Consider the following 24,636-nt stretch of genomic DNA (forward strand, 5'->3'; position numbering starts at 1 on the left):
AGGATGGGGATCATTGCGTCCCTGAATGCAGTAACAATACCGCCATCTATTGCAGTATTATACCTCTTCTTGTATCTCATTTGCTTCTGTAACATGTACATTTGTTAGAAGTAATCAAGGGGAGAGCGAGGGATAGGGCTGGGGGTGCGTCCTGTTCCCTAAAAAGATATTAGACTTAAACAATGTGGACGTGTTTTATAAATGAATCACTGTATGTAGTATCTACATGGACCCATTAGGTGCTATTAAAAGACCGCTCATACACCAACCTAGTAGGTTCATGCTTCATCATTGGGGTCCCAACCGGGCGGCCGAGTGCCCCCCGGTTGTGCTGGGACGCCTGATACAGCGGAGCTGGTGTGGTGTGTAAGAATGATGTGTGGTGGTATTTTTCAGTTAAAAATATCTCTGAGAATCATTGGCTTTAATTTTAATGTTGGCTGCTCTGGATATATTAAAAACTAAAATAAGTGGTGCAATTAGTCTGGAGTTATTATTACCATTAAGTTGGCTATGTGTGGCGGTCTACGTGTTTCAGCCCGTGAAAGATATTAAAAGGGCTTTCTTCGGGACCAGGTGGGTGCAAAGTGAGTGGCAAAGGTGAAGGATGCCACGTGAAACCTGTGCTGCACCTACACGCGCTAAGGGGTGTGGTACAAAAATGTCAGCGTACTCACTGACATTTGAAAAATTCAATGATTTTAGAATGTTCGCAGATATTGAGGCTCTGGGGGCGAGGGAGCTCTTTCACAAGTCCGATTCGGATTGGAAGAGTCGTCCGCTTTCAAACCTGCATAGGTGCCCCGTGATCCCGGTGGGTGCTTTTTCAAGTGTCAGTGAGTACGCTGACATTTTTACTACACACCTTACCACCATGTACATTTGTAACAGTTATGTAACGTAACTGGTCCTATTGTGAAGTGCCCCGACACCTTTAGGTAAAGTCTGCACTAAATTTCCCACATAAATTCCATTGCAAAGTCTGCTCGATACCCTGCGCCTTCTTTGGGGAATCAGTCGCTTCTTCCCGGAGCAAGACCTTAAAACCCTGGTCCAATCACTGGTACTCTCCAGACTGGACTACTGCAATTCTCTACTCACTGGCCTCCCCAAATCCCACTTGTCCCCCCTTAAATCTGTTTTCCATTCCGCAGCTCGTTTCATTTATGGGGCCAAAAGAAGCGACCACATCACACCCATGTTATCGATCCTCCGTTGGCTTCCCTTCGAGGCTAGATCTATCTACAAGACCGCTTGTATCACCCACAAAGCCTTGCACTCCTCCTCTCCCCGCTACCTGGCGAACAAACTGAAACTCTCTGGAGGCTTGAGACCATCTCGGAATGCGGAAAATCTACTGCTTGAACCTCCCACTTTCTATAAGAAAAGATCGATGGCCCAATCCTTTTCAGGCAACGCAGTGAGAATCTGGAACACCCTTCCACCTCAGCTCCGGACGACCACTTCCTACCAGGCCTTCAAAACGGACCTCAAAGTTCTCCTCCTCCAAAGACACCTCCAAAAGTAATTCACGCCCTCTCTATTATCTGAAGGAAGACCTCCCATTACTGAAAATTCTACTCTCTATGAATATGGAAGTGCCTTCCCAGTGTGTTCTTGTGGTGGGAGTGTTGGCCATTTATTGCAGTATTATCCTTGTACCTGTGTATCGTACCCTTTTGTAACTTGCACACATCACTTTTCTCTTGTAACACACTGTTTGTTACCTTTCACATTTTGTTTGCTTTTGATACTTGCACAAGTGCCACCATTGCCTGCGTGACGTTTGTTCTTGTGCCTCTGTGTCTAGCATATATTGCAGTATTATACCTCTAATTGTACTTTGTTTTTTCTTGTAACCTGCACACTTGTCACTTTTTCCTCCTGTGCACATTTTGCTACCTCATGTATTTGTTTGCTCACAATTGTCACTTTACCTCATGTAACTTAATGTCTGCTTTTGTAATCTATTCACGTGTAATGTTCTCCTCATGTATCATTGCTGTTCCTATTGTGAAGCTCTCTGACACCTTCGGGTAAAGTCCGCGCTATATAAAAACGCACAAATAAATAAATAAATAAATAAAACAAATAGAATCGCATAAATAAATAAATAAATAAATAAATAAATAAATAAATAAATAAATAAAACAAATATAATTGCATAAATAAATAAATAACTAAAACAAATAGAATCGCATAAATAAATAAATAAATAAATAAATAAATAAAACAAATATAATTGCATAAATAAATAAATAAATGAATAAATAAAATAAGTGAATTGCATAAATAAATACATAAATTAATAAATAAATAAGGGCCCCGTCCCCCCACCCAAATCCTTTACTGTATGATGTACATGAAGGTGGAAGCCGTGGGAGCTCGGGCCCTGAACACTGGTCCTGGGGCCGCTTCTCGGCGCTGCACCGTCCTTGACAAACACAATGAATGATTCTGTACAGTGGGGGAGTGACGGGTTCGCACTCACGCAGCATGGCGGCCGCGCTGACACGTGGAGGGGGGAGGTCAGCGCGCCAGTGGCTGCAGCGCATGCGCAGTCCGGGACCGCCTGTCATCGCGCAGCCTCGTCACACCATGCATCTCCAGGGCGCATGCGCAGCGCCGGGTCACCCCCCCCGCGCATGCGCAGAGCGCAGCATGGCGCCCCGGTCTATGGCTGACAGTGACTCGAGCTGAGCTGCACCGACCCCCCCATGCACCCGGGGCAGCCGAGGAAGGGCGCGGCCCCCCCGCTCCGGGAGACTGCGGCGGAGCACGGAGGAGGCATGGCGGCCTACCCGCTGGTGAGAGGGCGGGGCCACTGCAGCCGGGGGGGGGGGCTGGACCACCTCACACTGATGGGGGGGGGGGGGAACTGGACCACCTCACACTGATGGGGGGGGGGGGGCTGGACCACCTCACACTGGGGGGGGAACTGGACCACCTCACTCTGATGGGGGGGGGGGGCCTGGACCACCTCACACTGATGGGGGAGGGGACTGGACCACCTCACACTGATGGGGGGGGACTGGACCACCTCACACTGATGGGGGGGACTGGACCACCTCACACTGATGGGGGGGGACTGGACCACCTCACACTGATGGGGGGGACTGGACCACCTCACACTGATGGGGGAGGGGACTGGACCACCTCACACTGATGGGGGGGGACTGGACCACCTCACACTGATGGGGGGGGACTGGACCACCTCACACTGAGGGGGGGCTGGACCACCTCACACTGATGGGGGGGGGGCTGGACCACCTCACACTGAGGGGGGGGGCTGGACCACCTCACACTGATGGGGGGGGGGCTGGACCACCTCACACTGGGGGGGGGGAACTGGACCACCTCACACTGATGGGGGGGGGGCTGGACCACCTCACACTGATGGGGGGGGGGCTGGACCACCTCACACTGGGGGGGGGGAACTGGACCACCTCACTCTGATGGGGGGGGGGGGCTGGACCACCTCACACTGGGGGGGGGAACTGGACCACCTCACTCTGATGGGGGGGGGGGGCCTGGACCACCTCACACTGATGGGGGGGGGGGGAACTGGACCACCTCACACTGATGGGGGGCTAGACCACCTCACACTGAGGGGGGGGGGCTGGACCACCTCACACTGAGGGGGGGGGCTAGACCACCTCACACTGAGGGGGGGCTGGACCACCTCACACTGATGGGGGGGGGGCTGGACCACCTCACACTGATGGGGGGGAACTGGACCACCTCACTCTGATGGGGGGGGGGGCTGAACCACTGCAGCCTGGGGGGGGGGCTGGACCACCTCACACTGATGGGGGGGGGGGGAACTGGACCACCTCACACTGATGGGGGGGGGGGGCTGGACCACCTCACACTGGGGGGGGGAACTGGACCACCTCACTCTGATGGGGGGGGGGGGGCCTGGACCACCTCACACTGATGGGGGAGGGGACTGGACCACCTCACACTGAGGGGGGGGGCTGGACCACCTCACACTGATGGGGGGGGGGCTGGACCACCTCACACTGGGGGGGGGGAACTGGACCACCTCACACTGAGGGGGGGGGCTGGACCACCTCACACTGATGGGGGGGGGGCTGGACCACCTCACACTGGGGGGGGGAACTGGACCACCTCACTCTGATGGGGGGGGGGGGCTGGACCACCTCACACTGATGGGGGGGGGGGACTGGACCACCTCACACTGATGGGGGAGGGGACTGGACCACCTCACACTGATGGGGGGGGGGACTGGACCACCTCACACTGATGGGGGGCTAGACCACCTCACACTGAGGGGGGGGGGCTGGACCACCTCACACTGAGGGGGGGGGCTAGACCACCTCACACTGAGGGGGGGCTGGACCACCTCACACTGATGGGGGGGGGGCTGGACCACCTCACACTGATGGGGGGGAACTGGACCACCTCACTCTGATGGGGGGGGGGGCTGAACCACTGCAGCCTGGGGGGGGGGCTGGACCACCTCACACTGATGGGGGGGGGGGACTGGACCACCTCACACTGATGGGGGGGGGACTGGACCACCTCACACTGATGGGGGGGGACTGGACCACCTCACACTGATGGGGGGGGGGCTGGACCACCTCACACTGATGGGGGGGGGACTGGACCACCTCACACTGATGGGGGGGGGCTGGACCACCTCACACTGATGGGGGGGGCTGGACCACCTCACACTGGGGGGGGGAACTGGACCACCTCACTCTGATGGGGGGGGAGGGGCTGAACCACTGCAGCCTGGGGGGGGCTGGACCACCTCACACTGATGGGGGGGGGGGACTGGACCACCTCACACTGATGGGGGGGGGACTGGACCACCTCACACTGATGGGGGGCTAGACCACCTCACACTGAGGGGGGGGGGCTGGACCACCTCACACTGATGGGGGGGGGGCTGGACCACCTCACACTGATGGGGGGGAACTGGACCACCTCACTCTGATGGGGGGGGGGGACTGGACCACCTCACACTGATGGGGGGGGGACTGGACCACCTCACACTGATGGGGGGGGGGACTGGACCACCTCACACTGATGGGGGGGGGGGACTGGACCACCTCACACTGATGGGGGGGGGGACTGGACCACCTCACACTGATGGGGGGGGGCTGGACCACCTCACACTGATGGGGGGGGGCTGGACCACCTCACACTGATGGGGGGGGACTGGACCACCTCACACTGATGGGGGAGGGGACTGGACCACCTCACACTGATGGGGGGGGGGGGACTGGACCACCTCACACTGATGGGGGGGGGGCTGGACCACCGCACACTGATTGGGGGGGGGGCTGGACCACCTCACACTGATGGGGGGGGCTGGACCACCTCACACTGCGGGGGGGTTGGACCACCTCACACTGATGGGGGGGGACTGGACCACCTCACACTGAGGGGGGGGGCTGGACCACAACACACTGATGGGGGGGGGGGCTGGACCCTCACACTGATGGGGGGGGCTGGACCACAGCACACTGATGGGGGGGGGACTGGACAACAGCACACTGATGGGGGGGGGCTGGACCACCTCACACTGATGGGGGGGGGACTGGACCACCTCACACTGATGGGGGAGGGGACTGGACCACCTCACACTGATGGGGGGGGGACTGGACCACCTCACACTGATGGGGGGGGCTGGACCACCGCACACTGATTGGGGGGGGGGGCTGGACCACCTCACACTGATGGGGGGGGCTGGACCACCTCACACTGCGGGGGGGTTGGACCACCTCACACTGATGGGGGGGGACTGGACCAACTCACACTGAGGGGGGGGGCTGGACCACAACACACTGATGGGGGGGGGGCTGGACCCTCACACTGATGGGGGGGGCTGGACCACAGCACACTGATGGGGGGGGGGACTGGACAACAGCACACTGATGGGGGGGGGACTGGACCACCTCACACTGATGGGGGGGACTGGACCACCTCACACTGAGGGGGGGGCTGGACCACAACACACTGATGGGGGGGCTGGACCCTCACACTGATGGGGGGGGGACTGGACCACCTCACACTGATGGGGGGGGGGGGGCTGGACCACCTCACACTGAGGGGGGGACTGGACCACCTCACACTGATGGGGGGGGGACTGGACCACCTCACACTGATGGTGGGGCTGGACCACCTCACACTGATGGGGGGGGGGTCTGGACCACCTCACACTGAGGGGGGGGACTGGACCACCTCACACTGATGGGGGGGACTGGACCACCTCACACTGAGGGGGGGGGTGGACCACCTCACACTGATGGGGGTGAGGACTGGACCACCTCACACTGATGGGGGTGAGGACTGGACCACCTCACACTGATGGGGGGGGGCTGGACCACCTCACACTGATGGGGGGGGGCTGGACCACCGCACACTGATGGGGGGGGGCTGGACCACCTCACACTGCGGGGGGGTTGGACCACCTCACACTGATGGGGGGGCTGGACCACCTCACACTGCGGGGGGGTTGGACCACTTCACACTGATGGGGGGGGCTGGACCACCTCACACTGATGGGGGGGGGGGCTGGACCACAGCACACTGATGGGGGGGGACTGGACCACCTCACACTGAGGGGGGGGCTGGACCACCTCACACTTATGGGGGGGGACTGGACCACCTCACACTGAGGGGGGGGCTGGACCACCTCACACTGATGGGGGGGGGCTGGACCACAGCACACTGATGGGGGGGGCTGGACCACCTCACACTGATGGGGGGGCTGGACCACCTCACACTGATGGGGGGGGCTGGACCACCTCACACTGATGGGGGGGGCTGGACCACCTCACACTGATGGGGGGGGGCTGGACCACAGCACACTGATGGGGGGGGGGCTGGACCACAGCACACTGATGGGGGGGGGACTGGACCACCTCACACTGAGGGGGGGGGCTGGACCACCTCACACTTATGGGGGGGACTGGACCACCTCACACTGAGGGGGGGGCTGGACCACCTCACACTGATGGGGGGGCTGGACCACAGCACACTGATGGGGGGGGGCTGGACCACCTCACACTGATGGGGGGGGCTGGACCACCTCACACTGATGGGGGGGGCTGGACCACAGCACACTGATGGGGGGGGGGGCTGGACCACCTCACACTGATGGGGGGGGCTGGACCACCTCACACTGATGGGGGTGGGCTGGACCACAGCACACTGATGGGGGGGCTGGACCACCTCACACTGATGGGGGGGGCTGGACCACCTCACACTGATGGGGGGGGGGCTGGACCACCTCACACTGATGGGGGGGGCTGGACCACCTCACACTGATGGGGGGGGGGACTGGACCACCTCACACTGATGGGGGGGGGGGCTGGACCACAGCACACTGATGGGGGGGCTGGACCACAGCACACTGATGGGGGGGGGGGGCTGGACCACAGCACACTGATGGGGGGGGCTGGACCACAGCACACTGATGGGGGGGGGGACTGGACCACCTCACACTGATGGGGGGGGGACTGGACCACCTCACACTGATGGGGGGGGGGACTGGACCACCTCACACTGATGGGGGGAGACTGGACCACCTCACACTGATGGGGGGGGACTGGACCACCTCACACTGATGGGGGGGGGGGGGACTGGACCACCTCACACTGATGGGGGGGATTGGACCACAGCACACTGATGGGGGGGGACTGGACCACCTCACACTGATGGGGGTGAGGACTGGACCACCTCACACTGATGGGGGTGAGGACTGGACCACCTCACACTGATGGGGGGGACTGGACCACCTCACACTGATGGGGGGGGACTGGACCACCTCACACTGATGGGGGGACTAGACCACCTCACACTGATGGGGGGGCTGGACCACCTCACACTGATGGGGGTGAGGACTGGACCACCTCACACTGATGGGGGGGGACTGGACCACCTCACACTGATGGGGGGGACTGGACCACCTCACACTGATGGGGGGACTGGACCACCTCACACTGATATGGGGGGACTGGATCACCTCACACTGATGGGGGGGGACTGGACCACCTCACACTGATGGGGGGGGACTGGACCACCTCACACTGATGGGGGGGGGACTGGACCACCTCACACTGATGGGGGGGACTGGACCACAGCACACTGATGGGGGGGGACTGGACCACCTCACACTGATGGGGGTGAGGACTGGACCACCTCACACTGATGGGGGGGACTGGACCACCTCACACTGATGGGGGGGGACTGGACCACCTCACACTGATGGGGGGGGGACTAGACCACCTCACACTGATGGGGGGGCTGGACCACCTCACACTGATGGGGGTGAGGACTGGACCACCTCACACTGATGGGGGGGGACTGGACCACCTCACACTGATGGGGGGGACTGGACCACCTCACACTGATGGGGGGACTGGACCACCTCACACTGATGGGGGGACTGGATCACCTCACACTGATGGGGGGGGACTGGACCACCTCACACTGATGGGGGGGGACTGGACCACCTCACACTGATGGGGGGGGACTGGACCACCTCACACTGATGGGAGGGACTGGACCACCTCACACTGATGGGGGGGGGGGCTGAACCACAGCACACTGATGGGGGGAACTGGACCACCTCACACTGATGGGGGGGGGACTGGACCACCTCACACTGATGTGTCGGCTGAACCACAGCACACTGATGGGGGGGCTGGACGACCTCAAACTGATGGGGGGGCTGGACCACCTCACACTGATGGGGGGGCAGGGCCACCTCACACTGATGGGGGGGGCTGGACCACCTCACACTGATGGGGGGGGGACTGGACCACCTCACACTGATGGGGGGGGGACTGGACCACCTCACACTGATGGGGGGGGACTGGACCACCTCACACTGATGGGGGGGGACTGGACCACCTCACACTGGTGGGGGGGGACTGGACCACCTCACACTGATGGGGGGGGACTGGACCACCTCACACTGATGGGGGGGGACTGGACCACCTCACACTGATGGGAGGGACTGGACCACCTCACACTGATGGGGGGGGGGGCTGAACCACAGCACACTGATGGGGGGAACTGGACCACCTAACACTGATGGGGGGGGGACTGGACCACCTCACACTGATGTGTCGGCTGAACCACAGCACACTGATGGGGGGGCTGGACGACCTCAAACTGATGGGGGGGCTGGACCACCTCACACTGATGGGGGGGCAGGGCCACCTCACACTGATGGGGGGGGCTGGACCACCTCCTGATGGGGGGGGGACTGGACCACCTCACACTGATGGGGGGGGACTGGACCACCTCACACTGGTGGGGGGGGACTGGACCACCTCACACTGGTGGGGGGGGACTGGACCACCTCACACTAGTGGGGGGGACTGGACCACCTCATACTGATGGGGGGGTGCTGGACCACCTCACACTGATGCGGGGGGACTGGACCACCTCACACTGATGGGGGGGCTGGACGACCTCAAACTGATGGGGGGGCTGGACCACCTCACACTGATGGGGGGGCAGGGCCACCTCACACTGATGGGGGGGTGCTGGACCACCTCACACTGATGCGGGGGGACTGGACCACCTCACTCTGATGGGGGGGGCTGGACCACCTCACACTGATGGGGGGGGACTGGACCACCTCACACTGATGGGGGGGACTGGACCACCTCACACTGATGGGGGTGAGGACTGGACCACCTCACACTGATGGGGGTGAGGACTGGACCACCTCACACTGATGGGGGGACTGGACCACCTCACACTGATGGGGGGGGGCTGAACCACAGCACACTGATGGGGGGAACTGGACCATCTCACACTGATGGGGAGGCTGGACCACCTCACACTGATGGGGGCGCAGGACCACCTCACACTGATGGGGGGGGCGCAGGACCACCTCACACTGATGGGGGGGGGCGCAGGACCACCTCACACTGATGGGGGGGGGCTGGACCACCTCACACTGATGGGGGGGGAGCTGGACCACCTCACACTGATGGGGGGGGAGCTGGACCACCTCACACTGATTGGGGGGCTGGACCACCTCACACTGGTGGGGGGGGACTGGACCACCTCACACTGGTGGGGGGGACTGGACCACCTCACACTGGTGGGGGGGGCTGGACCACCTCACACTAATGGGGCGGGACTGGACCACCTCACACTGATGGGGGGGGGCTGGACCACAGCACACTGATGGGGGGGGGCTGGACCACCTCACACTGCAGGGAGGGAAACAGGACCACTTCACACTGAAAGAGGGGGACTAGACAACCTCATACTGCAGGGGAGGGCTGGACAACTTCAGCACTGCAGGGGGTGCGATGACTGGACCACTTTACACTGCAGGGGATGATCTGGCTGAAACACTTCCGTTAATCAATCATATACTTGTAAAACGCAGCGTGTCACCCGTGAGGGTATCCAGACGCTGGGCTATGGGGTTCAGTGGAAGAGCCAGGTTTTGAGCTTTCTCCTGAAGTCTGTCAACAAAGGTGGTGTTCGGAGACGTAGGAGAGGGCGTTCCAGGACTTGGCAGCGAGATGGGTGAAGGAGCGTCGTCTGGTGCAGCAGCAGCGGATGCACCGTGTCTGTGCGCGGGCGAAGTGGGCGGAGCAGAGGTTTTGGGAAGGTTTGTCGAAGTTGAAGCATAGGTTCATGTATGCAGGTCCTTGGTAGTGATAGACTTCGTAGGTGTGAGCTTTCACACTGCAGGGAGCGAGAGGGCTGGACCCCTTCACACTGCAGAGAACAGAGGGATGGACCCCTTCACACTGCAGGGGGCGAGAGGGCAGGACCCCTTCACACTGCAGGGGGCGGGAGGGCAGGACCCCTTCACACTGCAGGGAGCAGAGGGCTGGACCCCTTCACACTGCAGGGAGTGGGAGGGCAGGACCCCTTCACACTGCAGGGAGCGAGAGAGCTGGACCCCTTCACACTGCAGGGGGCAAGCGGGCAGGATCCCTTCACACTGCAGGGGGCAGGACTCATTCACACTGCAGGGAGTGAGAGGACAGGACACCTTCATACTGTAGGGGGTGGGAGGGCAGGACCCCCTCACATTGCAGGGGGTGGGAGGGCAGGACCCCCTCACATTGCAGGGGGTGGGAGGGCAGGACCCCTTCACACTGCAGGGGGTGGGAGGGCAGGACCCCTTCACACTGCAGGGGGCGAGAGGGCAGGAGTCCTTCACACGGCAGGGGGGCGAGAGGGCTGGACCCCTTCACACTGCAGGGGGCGAGAGGGCTGGACCCCTTCACACTGCAGGATGCGAGAGGGCTGGACCCCTTCACACTGCAGGGGGCGATAGGGCTGGACCCCTTCACACTGCAGGGGGCGAGAGGGCAGGACTCCTTCACACGGCAGGGGACGAGAGGGCTGGATCCCTTTACACTGCAGGGGGTGAGAGGGCAGGACTCCTTCACACGGCAGGGGTGAGAGGGCTGGATCCCTTCACACTGCAGGGGGCGGGAGGGCAGGATCCCTTCACACTGCAGGGAGCGAGAGGGCAGGACTCCTTCACACGGCAGGGGGCTGGATCCCTTCACACTGCAGGGGGCGAGAGGGCAGGACTCCTTCACACGGCAGGGGACGAGAGGGCTGGATCCCTTTACACTGCAGGGGGTGAGAGGGCAGGACTCCTTCACACGGCAGGGGTGAGAGGGCTGGATCCCTTCACACTGCAGGGGGCGGGAGGGCAGGATCCCTTCACACTGCAGGGAGCGAGAGGGCAGGACTCCTTCACACGGCAGGGGGCTGGATCCCTTCACACTGCAGGGAGCAGAGGGCTGGACCCCTTCACACTGCAGGGAGTGGGAGGGCTGGACCCCTTCACACTGCAGGGGGTGAGAGGGCTGCACCCCTTCACACTGCAGGGGGCGGGAGGGCAGGACCCCTTCACACTGCAGGGAGTGGGAGGGCAGGACCCCTTCACACTGCAGGGAGCGAGAGAGCTGGACCCCTTCACACTGCAGGGGGCAAGCGGGCAGGATCCCTTCACACTGCAGGGGGCGAGAGGACAGGACACCTTCATACTGTAGGGGGTGGGAGGGCAGGACCCCCTCACATTGCAGGGGGTGGGAGGGCAGGACCCCCTCACATTGCAGGGGGTGGGAGGGCAGGACCCTTCACACTGCAGGGGGCGGGAGGGCAGGACCCCTTCACACTGCAGGGAGCGAGAGAGCTGGACCCCTTCACACTGCAGGGGGCAAGCGGGCAGGATCCCTTCACACTGCAGGGAGTGAGAGGACAGGACACCTTCATACTGTAGGGGGTGGGAGGGCAGGACCCCCTCACATTGCAGGGGGTGGGAGGGCAGGACCCCCTCACATTGCAGGGGGTGGGAGGGCAGGACCCTTCACACTGCAGGGGGCGGGAGGGCAGGACCCCTTCACACTGCAGGGGGCGAGAGGGCAGGACTCCTTCACACGGCAGGGGGGCGAGAGGGCTGGACCCCTTCACACGGCAGGGGGGCGAGAGGGCTGGACCCCTTCACACTGCAGGGGGCGAGAGGGCTGGACCCCTTCACACTGCAGGATGCGAGAGGGCTGGACCACTTCACACTGCAGGGGGCGATAGGGCTGGACCCCTTCACACTGCAGGGGGCGAGAGGGCAGGACTCCTTCACACGGCAGGGGACGAGAGGGCTGGATCCCTTTACACTGCAGGGGGTGAGAGGGCAGGACTCCTTCACACGGCAGGGGTGAGAGGGCTGGATCCCTTCACACTGCAGGGGGCGGGAGGGCAGGATCCCTTCACACTGCAGGGAGCGAGACGGCAGGACTCCTTCACACGGCAGGGGACTGGATCCCTTCACACTGCAGGGGGCGAGAGGGCAGGACTCCTTCACACGGCAGGGGACGAGAGGGCTGGATCCCTTTACACTGCAGGGGGTGAGAGGGCAGGACTCCTTCACACGGCAGGGGTGAGAGGGCTGGATCCCTTCACACTGCAGGGGGCGGGAGGGCAGGATCCCTTCACACTGCAGGCAGCGAGAGGGCAGGACTCCTTCACACGGCAGGGGGCTGGATCCCTTCACACTGCAGGGAGCAGAGGGCTGGACCCCTTCACACTGCAGGGAGTGGGAGGGCTGGACCCCTTCACACTGCAGGGGGTGAGAGGGCTGGACCCCTTCACACTGCAGGAGGCGAGAGGGCTGGACCCCTTCACACTGCAGGGAGCAGAGGGCTGGACCTCTTCACACTGCAGGGAGTGGGAGTGCTGGACCTCTTCACACTGCCGGGAGTGGTAGGGCAGGACCCCTTCACACTGCCGGGAGTGGAGTGCTGGACCTCTTCACACTGCAGGGAGTGGGAGGACTGGATCCCTTCACACTGCCGGGAGTGGTAGGGCAGGACCCCTTCACACTGCAGGGGGCGAGAGGGCTGGACCCCTTCACACTGCAGGGGGCGAGAGGGCTGCACCCCTTCACACTGCAGGGAGCAGAGGGCTGGATCCATTCACACTGCAGGGAGTGAGAGGGCTGGATCCCTTCACACTGCAGGGGGCGAGAGGGCTGGACCCCTTCACACTGCAGGGGGCGAGAGGGCTGGACCCCTTCACACTGCAGGGGGCGAGAGGGCTGGACCCCTTCACACTGCAGGGGGTGAGAGGGCTGGACCCCCTCACACTGCAGGGGGCGAGAGGGCAGGACCCCTTCATACTGCAGGGGGTGGGAGGGCAGGACCCCTTCACACTGCAGGGGGCGGGAGGGCAGGACCCCTTCACACTGCAGGGAGCAGTGGGCTGGACCCCTTCACACTGCAGGGAGTGGGAGGGCAGGACCCCTTCACACTGCAGGGGGCGAGAGAGCTGGACCCCTTCACACTGCAGGGGGCGAGCGGGCAGGACCCCTTCACACTGCAGCACTGCAGGGGGCGAGCGGGCAGGACCCCTTCACACTGCAGGGGGCGAGCGGGCAGGACCCCTTCACACTGCAGGGAGTGGGAGGGTAGGACCCCTTCATACTGCAGGGGGTGGGAGGGCAGGACCCCTTCACACTGCAGGGGGCGGGAGGGCAGGACCCCTTCACACTGCAGGGAGCAGTGGGCTGGACCCCTTCACACTGCAGGGAGTGGGAGGGCAGGACCCCTTCACACTGCAGGGGGCGAGAGAGCTGGACCCCTTCACACTGCAGGGGGCGAGCGGGCAGGACCCCTTCACACTGCAGCACTGCAGGGGGCGAGCTGGCAGGACCCCTTCACACTGCAGGGGGTGAGAGGGCTGGACCCCTTCACACAGCAGGGGGGCGAGAGGGCTGGACCCCTTCACACTGCAGGGGGCGAGAGGGCAGGACTCCTTCACACGGCAGGGGGCGAGAGGGCAGGACCCCTTCACACTGCAGGGAGTGGGAGGACTGGATCCCTTCACACTGCAGGGAGTGGGAGGACTGGATCCCTTCACACTGCAGGGGGCGAGAGAGCTGGACCCCTTCACACTGCAGGGGGCGAGCGGGCAGGATCCCTTCACACTGCAGGGAGTGGGAGGACTGGATCCCTTCACACTGCAGGGAGTGGGAGGACTGGATCCCTTCACTCTGCAGGGGGTGGGAGGACTGGATCCCTTCACTCTGCAGGGGGTGGGAGGGCAGGACCCCTTCACACTTCAGGGGGCGAGAGACCTGGACCCCTTCACACTGCAGGGGGCGAGCGGGCAGGACTCCTTCACACTGCAGGGGGCGAGCGGGCAGGACTCCTTCACACTGCAGGGGGCGAGAGGGCAGGACTCCTTCACACTGCAGGGGGCGAGAGGGCAGGACTCCTTCACACTGCAGGGGGCGAGAGGGCAGGACTCCTTCACACTGCAGGGGGCAAGAGGGCTGGACCCATTCACACTGCAGGGGGCGAGAGGGCTGGACCCCTTCACACTGCAGGGAGCGAGAGGGCTGGATCCCTTCACACTGCAGGGGGCGGGAGGGCAGGACCCCTTCACACGGCAGGGGGCGAGAGGGCTGGACCCCTTCACATGGCAGGGGGCGAGAGGGCTGGACCCCTTCACACGGCAGAGGGCGAGAGGGCTGGACCCCTTCACACTGCAGGGGGCGAGAGGGCTGGACCACTTCACACTGCAGGGGGCAGGATGGCTGGACCCTTTCAGACTGCAGGGGTGGGAGGACTGGATCCCTTCACACTGCAGGGAGTGGGAGGACTGGATCCCTTCACTCTGCAGGGGGCGAGAGGGCTGGATCCCTTCACACTGCAGGGGGCAGGATGGCTGGACCCTTTCAGACTGCAGGGGCGAGAGGGCTTGACCCCTTCACATTGCAGAGAGTGGGAGGACTGGACCACTTTACACTACAGGGGGTGGGAAGGCTGGACCACTTTAGACTGCAGAGGTCAATCAATCAATCAGAGTACTTGTAGAGCGCGCTACGTACCCGTGAGGATCTCAAGGCGCTGAGGGGATGGGGTGCTGCTACTGCTCGAAGAGCCAGGTCTTGATTAGTTTTCTGAAGGTAAATAGGTCTTGGGTCTGTCGTAGGTGGGTGGGGAGGGTGTTCCAGGTCTTGGCGGCGAGGTAGGAGAAGAATCTGCCGCCGGTGGTTGTTCGTTGGATGCGGGGGATAGTGGCGAGGGTGAGGCTGGCGGAGCGGAGCTGGCGCGTGGGGGTGTAGAATCTGAGTCTGCTGTTAAGGTAGGCTGGTCCGGCGTTGTGGAGTGCTTTGTGTGCGTGGGTGAGGAGCTTGAAGGTGAGCCTCTTGTCGACGGGGAGCCAGTGTAGGGGTCTCTGGTGGGGGGTGATGTGGCTGCGGCGGGGGACGTTGACGATTAGTCAGGCGGAGGCGTTTTGGATGCATTGTAGGTGTTTGGCTGGGATTCCTGCATAGAGTGTGTTGCCGTAGTCCAGTCTGCTGTTGACGAGGGGCTGTGTCACCGTTCTTCTTGTTTCGGTCGAGATCCACTTGTAGATCCTGCGGAGCATGCGGTAGCAGGAGGAGGAGACGGCGTTGACCTGCGTAGCCATGGAGAGGGAGGAGTCGAGGATGAATCCTAGGTTGCGTGCATGGTCTGTGGGTGTTGGTGCTGTTCCCAGTGTGGTTGGCCACCAGGAGTCGTCCCAGGCTGAGGGGGTGGGTCCGAGGATGAGTACCTCCGTCTTGTCCGAGATCAGTTTCAGATGGTTGCTCCTCATCCAGTCGGCGACTGCCTTCATTCCCTCGTGGAGGATGGTTTTGGTGGTGTGTGGGTCCTTGGTGAGGGAGAGGATGAGCTGGGTGTCGTCGGCATAGGAGATGATGTTGAGGTCGTGCTGGCGGGCCACTTGTGCGAGGGGGGCCATGTAGATGTTGAACAGCGTCGGGCTGAGGGATGAGCCCTGGGGGACGCCGCAGATGATGTCGGTGGCTTCAGATTGAAAGGGTGGGAGGCGGACGCTCTGGGTTCTGCCGGAGAGGAAGGACGAGGTCCAGTCAAGGGCCTTCTCTTGGATTCCGGCTTCTAGGAGGCGTGTCTTTTGAGTGCGATGGCAGACCGTGTCGAAGGCGGCCGACCGGTCCAGGAGGATGAGGGCTGATGTTACGCTGTTGTCTAGTTGGCGCCTGATGTCGTCTGTGGCAGCGCAGAGGGCTGTCTGGGTGCTTTGGTTTCGTCTGAATCCGGACTGGGACGGGTCCAAGATGTTGTTGTCTTCCAGGTGGCGGGCCAATTGCCTGTTTACGATTTTCTCGATGACCTTTGCCGGGAGTAGGGAGATGGGCCGGAAGTTCTTGAGGTTGTTGGGGTCCGCCTTGGGCTTCTTGAGGAGGGCGTTGATTTCGGCGTGCTTCCAGCTTTCCGGGAATTTCGCTGTTTCGAAGGAGATGTTGATGACCTTCCGTAGTTGGGGTGCGATGGCTGCGTCTGTGTGGCCGGTTGGGTGGGAATAGGCAAGAGGCGAGTTTTAGTTGTGAGCAAACCAGGTTTTATTAGCTGAAAGAGTCTATCAGTACAGGTAGGACGACTCGGCACAGGCCGCGGTGAGCGGCTTCTTTCCTTCCTGCTTTTCTGGATGACGCCCTCCTCTCGGCGCCGGGTCGGGGTCCGCCGTCCTCTCCCGTCGTGGTCCGTCTTGGCCCAGGTTCCGCCGAAGGGGGAGACAGAAACAGAGGTAGTATAAGTACAGGGATCACTTCCCAGGTTGCGTTCGGGAAAAGGAGTGAGGGAATGATTAGTGCTTCAGTTAGGTCCCGGGTTGTGAGGGAAGTGCACGGGGGACTTATTCTATGGACTTTTGGGTTCTCCCTTTCTTAGCCGCCACCACCCAGTAACCTTGCCACGTACCTCTGTTAGCCACGCCCCTCCAGGGGAGTGGCTGGGCGAATCGTGGGTCCGTTGCCCTCCTGGGACCGTCTCTCCCGGTGTTCTGCGTAGGACCCCGGTTCTTCTTCCGCCCTTCTCCTCCTCTCTTTGTGGGTCCCCGTCTCCTGAAGCGCCGTCACCCTCCTTCTCCGCACTCTCCTTCTCTACGTCCTCGGCTCCTTTACTCCAAGCCACTTCTCTCGCCGCCTCGCCTCGACTCCACGCTCTTCCTCCGCTCCACGCTTCTTCTTCTCTCCCCGCCGCTCCTCTCCTTCGTTCGACTCCGCTGCTCCACGCCACTCCTCCGCTCTGCTCCGTCCTGACCGCTCCTCCGGTGTATAAACACACCTGTTCTGTCAGCTGGGCGTCCTTTATGCAGAGGGTGTGCTCCTCCTCTACCTCGCTCGGTCCGGGCCAGTTAAAGGGGCCGTGCCCCATCTCCTCCTCATCGCAGCTGTACTGGTCCATTCCCTGGTTCCAGCTCGCTCCCTCGGCCACCTGTTGAAAGAAGAGGGTGGGGTCATAGTTTATACTCGCCTTCCGGGATACAGGGGGGGCGTCCCCCGCCTCCCGGTTACAGTCTGCTTTGTTGAATACGTGGTGTGGGCACGGGTCTGACGGAGACTCTGAGTGGATGGAGTTCATGACCTTGCGTGTCTCGTTGACGTTGGACCAGGAGGTCAGGCGCATGGCGCTGGTGGTGTTCGCAGGGGAGGTGGAGTCTGGCGTAGTCGGGGCGGATGTGGTGTTGAAGCTGCCGTGGATGTCAGCGATCCTGCGGTGGAAGAAGATGGCCAGCGAGTCGCACAGTTCTTGTGAGGGCGGGATGTCGTTGGCGCTGCGGTTGGAGAGTTTCTTTACGATGCTGAAGAGCTCTTTGCTGTCGTGTGCGTTGTTATCCAAGCGGTCTTTGAAGGAGGATCTCTTGGCTAATCTGATGAGGTGGTGATGTCTGCGGGTGGCGTCCTTGTGGGCTGCGAGGCTGTCCGGTGTGCATTCGTGGAGCCATATTTTCTCCAGTTTCCGGCATGCGCGTTTGGAGGTCTGGAGCTCGTTGGTGAACCAGGTGGCTGTCTTGCTGGCATGGCTGTTGGGAGGGTTTCTTGAGCGGGGCGAGGGTGTTGGCGCAGTCGTCGATCCACTGTCTGAGGTTGCGGGCTGCGGCGTCTGGGTTGGTGGGGTCGGTGGGTGGGTTCTGGTCGAGGGTGGTGATCAGCCGGCGTGGGGAGCCGGACTACTATACAGTGCCCACTGCAGGGGCATGCAGAATGGATCGGCCTCTTCCATCGAGACATTTACTTAGGGATATGGCTTGAGGAAACAGGCCGATCCACTTCTTATTTTAAGGCCCAACAATGCTCTGCTTTGACTTGGACATTTTATAAATTGTCTGGGTGCCCAGATTTAAGAGCTCTAATGAAGGTGGTCACGAGCAAGGTAATGCTGTGAATGACCTACAGTGCTCTCGTCTGTCAATGTATTTGTGATCCTGCTACCCCTTCACACTGTAGGGGGTGAGGGGGCTGAACCACTTCATACTGCAGGGGGTGAGGGGGCTGAACCACTTCACACTGTAGGTGGTGAGGGGGCTGAACTACTTCACACTGCAGGGGGTGCGAAGGCTGGACCACAGCAAGGGCTCCGTAATGGAGTATTAGATGAGGAGTGCATCAATGCACACTGCAGGGGGTGAGGGGGCTGAACCACTTTATACTGCAGGGGTGAGGGGGCTGAACCACTTTATACTGCAGGGGGTGAGGGGGATGAACCACTTTATACTGCAGGGGGTGAGGTGGCTAATCCACTTCATACTGCAGGGGAGTGAGGGGGCTGAACCACTGCATACTGCAGGGTGTGAGGGGCTGAACCACGTCACACTTCAGGGGTGAGGGGGCTTGTAATCACTCAGTGGCCATTCAAAAGGGTAGTAATGAGAAAAGGGAGGACTCCGTCCTGCTAGTGTTTTTTTTTTATTAGGGAGTTTAATCTCAGATTGAAAGGAAACAAATAAAAAAACTTTCACAGAACAGTCCGCAAACAAGGGAAGTAGTCTTTCTCTGCACATGTCTTTCCTTGGACGCAACTGGGCTAGGTTCCTTCTCCCCTCCTCCCAATGGGCCGTTGCGGGGGCTTGGCGCTATGCTTTGTGTTTTCCTCAATAAAAGCAAAAAAAAACAATATTAGGAGAAGGGCTAAGGGATTCCAGTATAGACCTCCACCTACACACCCAAGTGGCTATGTGCTCTAAAGGTGCTTCAGGGCATGCAGTGCTCTGGCATTGCTTTACAGCTCCCACCATTTCCCAATTGCAAAATAACAGAAGAGTGGTACTTGCCTCTGGCCACGGCCCTCCTGGGTCGTGGCAGAAGGAGTCCAGAATCCTTCTCTCTCTCCGGACGGTTGGACCGGTAATTGTTGCCGCTGGGCTGACCCCTGCAGTCAGCCCCTGCCTCCTCACTCCTGGGCTCCCCTCTCCTGAGCTCCCCTCTCCTGGGCTCGCCTCTCCTGGGCTCCCCTCTCCTGGGCTCCCCTCTCCTGGGCTCCCCTCTCCTGGGCTCCCCTCTCCTGGGCTCCCCTCACCTGGGCTCCCCTCTCCTGGGCTCCCCTCTCCTGGGCTCCCCTCTCCTGGGCTCCCCTCTCCTGGGCTCCCCTCTCCTGGGCTCCCCTCTCCTGGGCTCCCCTCTCCTGGGCTCCCCTCTCCTGGGCTCCCCTCTCCTGGGCTCCTCTCTCCTGGGCTCCTCTCTCCTGGGCTCCTCTCTCCTGGGCTCCTCTCTCCTGGGCTCCTCTCTCCTGGGCTCCTCTCTCCTGGGCTCCTCTCTCCTGGGCTCCTCTCTCCTGGGCTCCTCTCTCCTGGGCTCCTCTCTCCTGGGCTCCTCTCTCCTGGGCTCCTCTCTCCTGGGCTCCTCTCTCCCGGGCTCCTCTCTCCCGGGCTCCTCTCTCCCGGGCTCCTCTCTCCCGGGCTCCTCTCTCCCGGGCTCCTCTCTTCCGGGCTCCTCTCTCCCGGGCTCCTCTCTCCCGGGCTCCTCTCTCCCGGGCTCCTCTCTCCCGGGCTCCTCTCTCCCGGGCTCCTCTCTCCCGGGCTCCTCTCTCCTGGGCTCCTCTCTCCTGGGCTCCTCTCTCCTGGGCTCCTCTCTCCTGGGCTCCTCTCTCCTGGGCTCCTCTCTCCTGGGCTCCTCCCTCCTGGGCTCCTCCCTCCTGGGCTCCTCCCTCCAGGGCTCCTCTCTCCTGGGCTCCTCTCCTAGTGGTCCTGTCCCCGTCGACCGCGCGTCAAAAGCACCTCTCCCTTTGCCAGCGCGTCTCTCTCTCTCTCCCTCAGCGTTCCGCGCTCTTCCTGCTTTGAGTGCAGTGGCGCTCACGTGATCAGCGTTCCGCACTGCTGACACGGTTACTGACTCGCCCTCCTGATGCGTGGTGGCGGCCATCTTGGGTGTCGCGGTCTCGCGACTACACTGCCCCTCCGTCTAGTGCGGATGATCGGCCATATCGAGACTGTACACCGGGATAGGAAATCCATGTTCCTTTGGTGCTTGCCAGGTAGATGTAAGGTCTGAAAGGAAAAGGGTTGAAGGGACAAAAACCATTGTAGAATCTTTGGACTGGTGTCTTTATTAGAGGCCAGCCAAGTTAAGGGGGCATGGTCTGTACACAAAAAGATGGTACGACCCAACAGGTAATACCGGAGTGCCTCCATGGCCCACTTGATAGCTAGGCATTCTTTTTCCACAGTTGCATAATGTGTCTCCCTGGGAAACCGTTTTCTACTGAGGTATAAAACTGGTTTGAGATGCCCATGGGTATCTGGCTGGGACAATTCTGCCCCTATCCCCCTGTTTGATGCATCTGTCTGCAAGACGAAAGGTTTTTGAAGTCTGGGCACATTAAAACCGTGCGTTACACAAAAGGGATTTCAGGGTATGGTAGCTGTTTTCTTGTGCTTCTGTCCAGTCTATCTTATTGTCAGTGTGTTGTTGGGCTAACAAGTCAGTAAGAGGACTGGCTATATCTGCAAACCGGGGTTTAAATCGTCGGTAATATCTCACCAACCCAAGGAATGCCTTTATCTCCTTTTTAGTGCTAGGCCGTGGTATGTTCTGTATCGCTTCTAACTTGTGTTGCGGATGTATCATTCTGGCTCGGATGGTATAACCCAGATACTCTATTTGGTTGGTTGCTAACGTGGTTTTCTTGGGATTGAGTGTAAGCCCTGCCTGGTACAAAGCAGAAAAAACCTGGTTCAGGTGCAATATATGGGTGTTCCAGTCTGGACTGTAGACGACTATGTCATTGAGGTACGCCACAGCGTATGGTTGATGGTGTTTTAAAAGGACGTCCATTAGCCTTTGAAAGGTGGCGGGGCACCGTGGAGACAAAAGGGCATTACATTAAAATGATATAACCCGGAAGGTGTTGAGAAGGAGGTTTTTTCTTTGGCATCAGGGTTGAGAGGAATCTGCCAGTACCCCTTGGTTAGATCAATAGTGGACATCACCGTTGCCCCCCCCCGACGTTCTACCAGCTCATCTACACGGGCATGGGGTAACTGTTGAACTTGGAGTGGGCGTTTAGTTGACGAAAATACACGCAAAAGCGAAGGCTACCGTCCGGTTTGGGAACAAGGACTACCGGGGCGCACCATTAGCTTTGAGAGGGCTCAGTAATACCTGTTTGCAGCATGACTTCTACCTCCTGCTGTACAGCCGGTCGTTGGGCTGCAGGAATTCTATAGGGTTTGTGTTAGAAAGGCGAACCCGGGGGCGGCAGAAGGTGTCTGACTGACCACCCCTAGGTCTACCCCTCCTTCAGAGAAGGGACCGAGCGATGTCGAGGGGGCCTCCGACGTGGGGGCCCTCTTCTAGAATCGTACAGCAGAGTAACTACACCACTACAAAAGTACACAACACGTAGATAGAGTTTTCAAGCTTTATCTGGCAATAAGTATCGTTTCAATATATACAGCCGATCCTGGGACCGGGAAAGTCTCGTGACAAGGGGTCAGGTAGCGGGACAGTCTTATAGATGGTCGGTGGTAAGGAGACCCTACGCACAGCTCTCAATCCTCGAGCTGGGGGGTTCCGGAAGGTTGGGCCGCGGCAGCGCCAGCAGGCTCCAAGGTGGTTACAGCGAAGATGGACCGCGGCAGCGCCAGCAGGCTCCAAGGTGGTTACAGCGAAGATGGACCGCGGCAGCGCCAGCAGGCTCCAAGGTGGTTACAGCGAAGATGGACCGCGGCAGCGCCAGCAGGCTCCAAGGTGGTTACAGCGAAGATGGACCGCGGCAGCGCCAGCAGGCTCCAAGGTGGTTACAGCGAAGATGGACCGCGGCAGCGCCAGCAGGCTCCAAGGTGGTTACAGCGAAGGTGGACCGCGGCAGCGCCAGCAGGCTCCAAGGTGGTTACAGCGAAGATGGACCGCGGCAGCGCCAGCAGGCTCCAAGGTGGTTACAGCGAAGATGGACCGCGGCAGCGCCAGCAGGCTCCAAGGTGGTTACAGCGAAGGTGGACCGCGGCAGCGCCAGCAGGCTCCAAGGTGGTTACAGCAAAGATGGACCGCGGCAGCGCCAGCAGGCTCCAAGGTGGTTACAGTGAAGATGGACCGCGGCAGCGCCAGCAGGTTCCAGGTAGAGCAGCAAGGTGAGTTCGTCTCAGGGTCAGCCGACAGCGTCAGCAGGGCTTCTCGACTCCGTGATACAACTGCCGTCCTACTCCGGGGCTGGCCCAGATATAGGTCTGGAGTCCTTTGATGTCCGGACCCTCTCGCCTGGAGGTCAGAGGGGCCGGGATGATGGTGTCCAGACACCCAGCAGGGGGGTGGAGCCAGCGCCCAGGGAGGCCGGAGGGCGATCGATACCAGGCGTCCGGGGATGGTTGGAGAGCCATCGAAACTCCCCTCTCCTTGTCTCTGGTTGAGTGGCCACTCTACCACCCGGAGGTTCTTGGTGCCTCGATGGCGGGCTCGCTGGGGCTGTGGTCGCGGCTGGGCCGGGACCACGTGTCTGTGACGTGATGTGCCCAAGATGGCGTCGGGCCTGGAATGTGGGTCCTTGGTGGGCACCGGACCGGTAACGCTGGGGCGGCCCAAGGGTGCCGTGTCAGTGGTGGTGGGCTGCCGGGGGGCGGATCTGGTGGTTTGTAGGTCGTGCAGAGGTGTGCCCAGGGCCGACCCGGGCTGGGTGGAGGGCCGATGTCGTCCGGTGCCCGCCATGCGGGAGGGGTAGGACCACGCCACGAGGCCGGGTCCAACACACGTCCCCTCCAGCTGAAGGCAGGGGAGAGTCACCCATCTTCTTGGGGATTCTCCTCGCCAAGGCGGAAGAATCTGGAGAGGCCGTCAGCGTTGGCGTGGTCGTTGCCAGGGCGATGTTCCACGGTGAAGTTCATCCCTTGGAGGGAGATGGACCAACGCAGCAACTTCGGGTTCTCGCCTCGCATCTGCATCAACCACCGCAGGGGCCGGTGGTCGGTCTGTACTCGGAAGTGGGTGCCGAAGAGGTAGGGCCGGAGCTTCTTTAGGGCCCATACGACAGCGAAGGCTTCCCTCTCGATGGTGCTCCATCGTTGTTCTCTGGCCAGCAGGCGCCGGCTGATGAAGGCTACCGGACGGTCGACTCCGTCAGAGGTCATTTGGGAGAGGACGGCCCCAATTCCATGTTCCGAGGCGTCAGTTTGGACGATGACGATGGGGCCTGGAGCACCGGGGCGGTGCACATTGCAGTTTTGAGGGTCTCAAAGGCTACTTGGCACTCGGGGTCCAGTGCACCTTCGGGGGTAGTCTCTTGGAGGTTAGTTCTGTGAGGGGCCCCACAATGCTCCCATAGTCTTTTATGAACCGCCGATAGTAGCCCATGAGCCCCAGGAAGGCTCGGATGGCGGTCTGGGTGACGGGGGGTTCCCAGGCCTGGATGGCGTCGATCTTGGGTTGAAGGAGAGCCTCTTGGCGTCGGTCCTGGTGACTGCATTCAGCCCCCGGTAGTCGACACAGAACCGCAGCTCCGGGGGCACTCCGGGGGCGGCGGCCTTAGGGACCAGGACGACGGGACTGGCCCATGGACTGTCTGAGGGTTCGACTACCCCTAGGGCTAGCATTTTGGAAACTTCGGCTTGGATGCAGGCCCGCACTCGGTCGGGGACTTGGTAGGCTCTGTGCCGCACGGGCGGACTGTCCCCAGTGTCAACGTCGTGAACACACCACTGTGTGACCCCGGGGGTGAGGGAAAATAAGTTTGCAAATTGACCCAGCAGTTTCTGGCAGTCCTGGCGCTGCTTGGGGGTCAGCGTGGGAGAGAGGGAGACCCCCTCGACCGAACCATCTTTCTCGGAGGTGCTCAGGAGGTCTGGTAGAGGCTCGGAGTCGTCCTCTGCACCGTCATCGGTAGCCAA

General features: G+C 61.0%; 1 protein-coding gene across 1 annotated transcript in view; it reads left to right on the forward strand.

Moving 5' to 3' along the window:
• The first annotated feature begins 2,635 nt into the window (after positions 1-2,635).
• LOC144764110 (uncharacterized) overlaps positions 2,636-24,636 on the forward strand; it is a 267,723-nt gene continuing 245,722 nt past the window's right edge. The window contains exon 1 of the mRNA XM_078650278.1: positions 2,636-2,807. Within this exon, the coding sequence (XP_078506404.1) occupies positions 2,718-2,807 (90 nt within the window). The 5' untranslated portion in view covers positions 2,636-2,717. The remainder of the gene's footprint in view (positions 2,808-24,636) is intronic.

The sequence above is a fragment of the Lissotriton helveticus genome, chromosome 6 (assembly GCF_964261635.1).
Source record: "Lissotriton helveticus chromosome 6, aLisHel1.1, whole genome shotgun sequence".
NCBI lineage: Eukaryota > Metazoa > Chordata > Amphibia > Caudata > Salamandridae > Lissotriton > Lissotriton helveticus.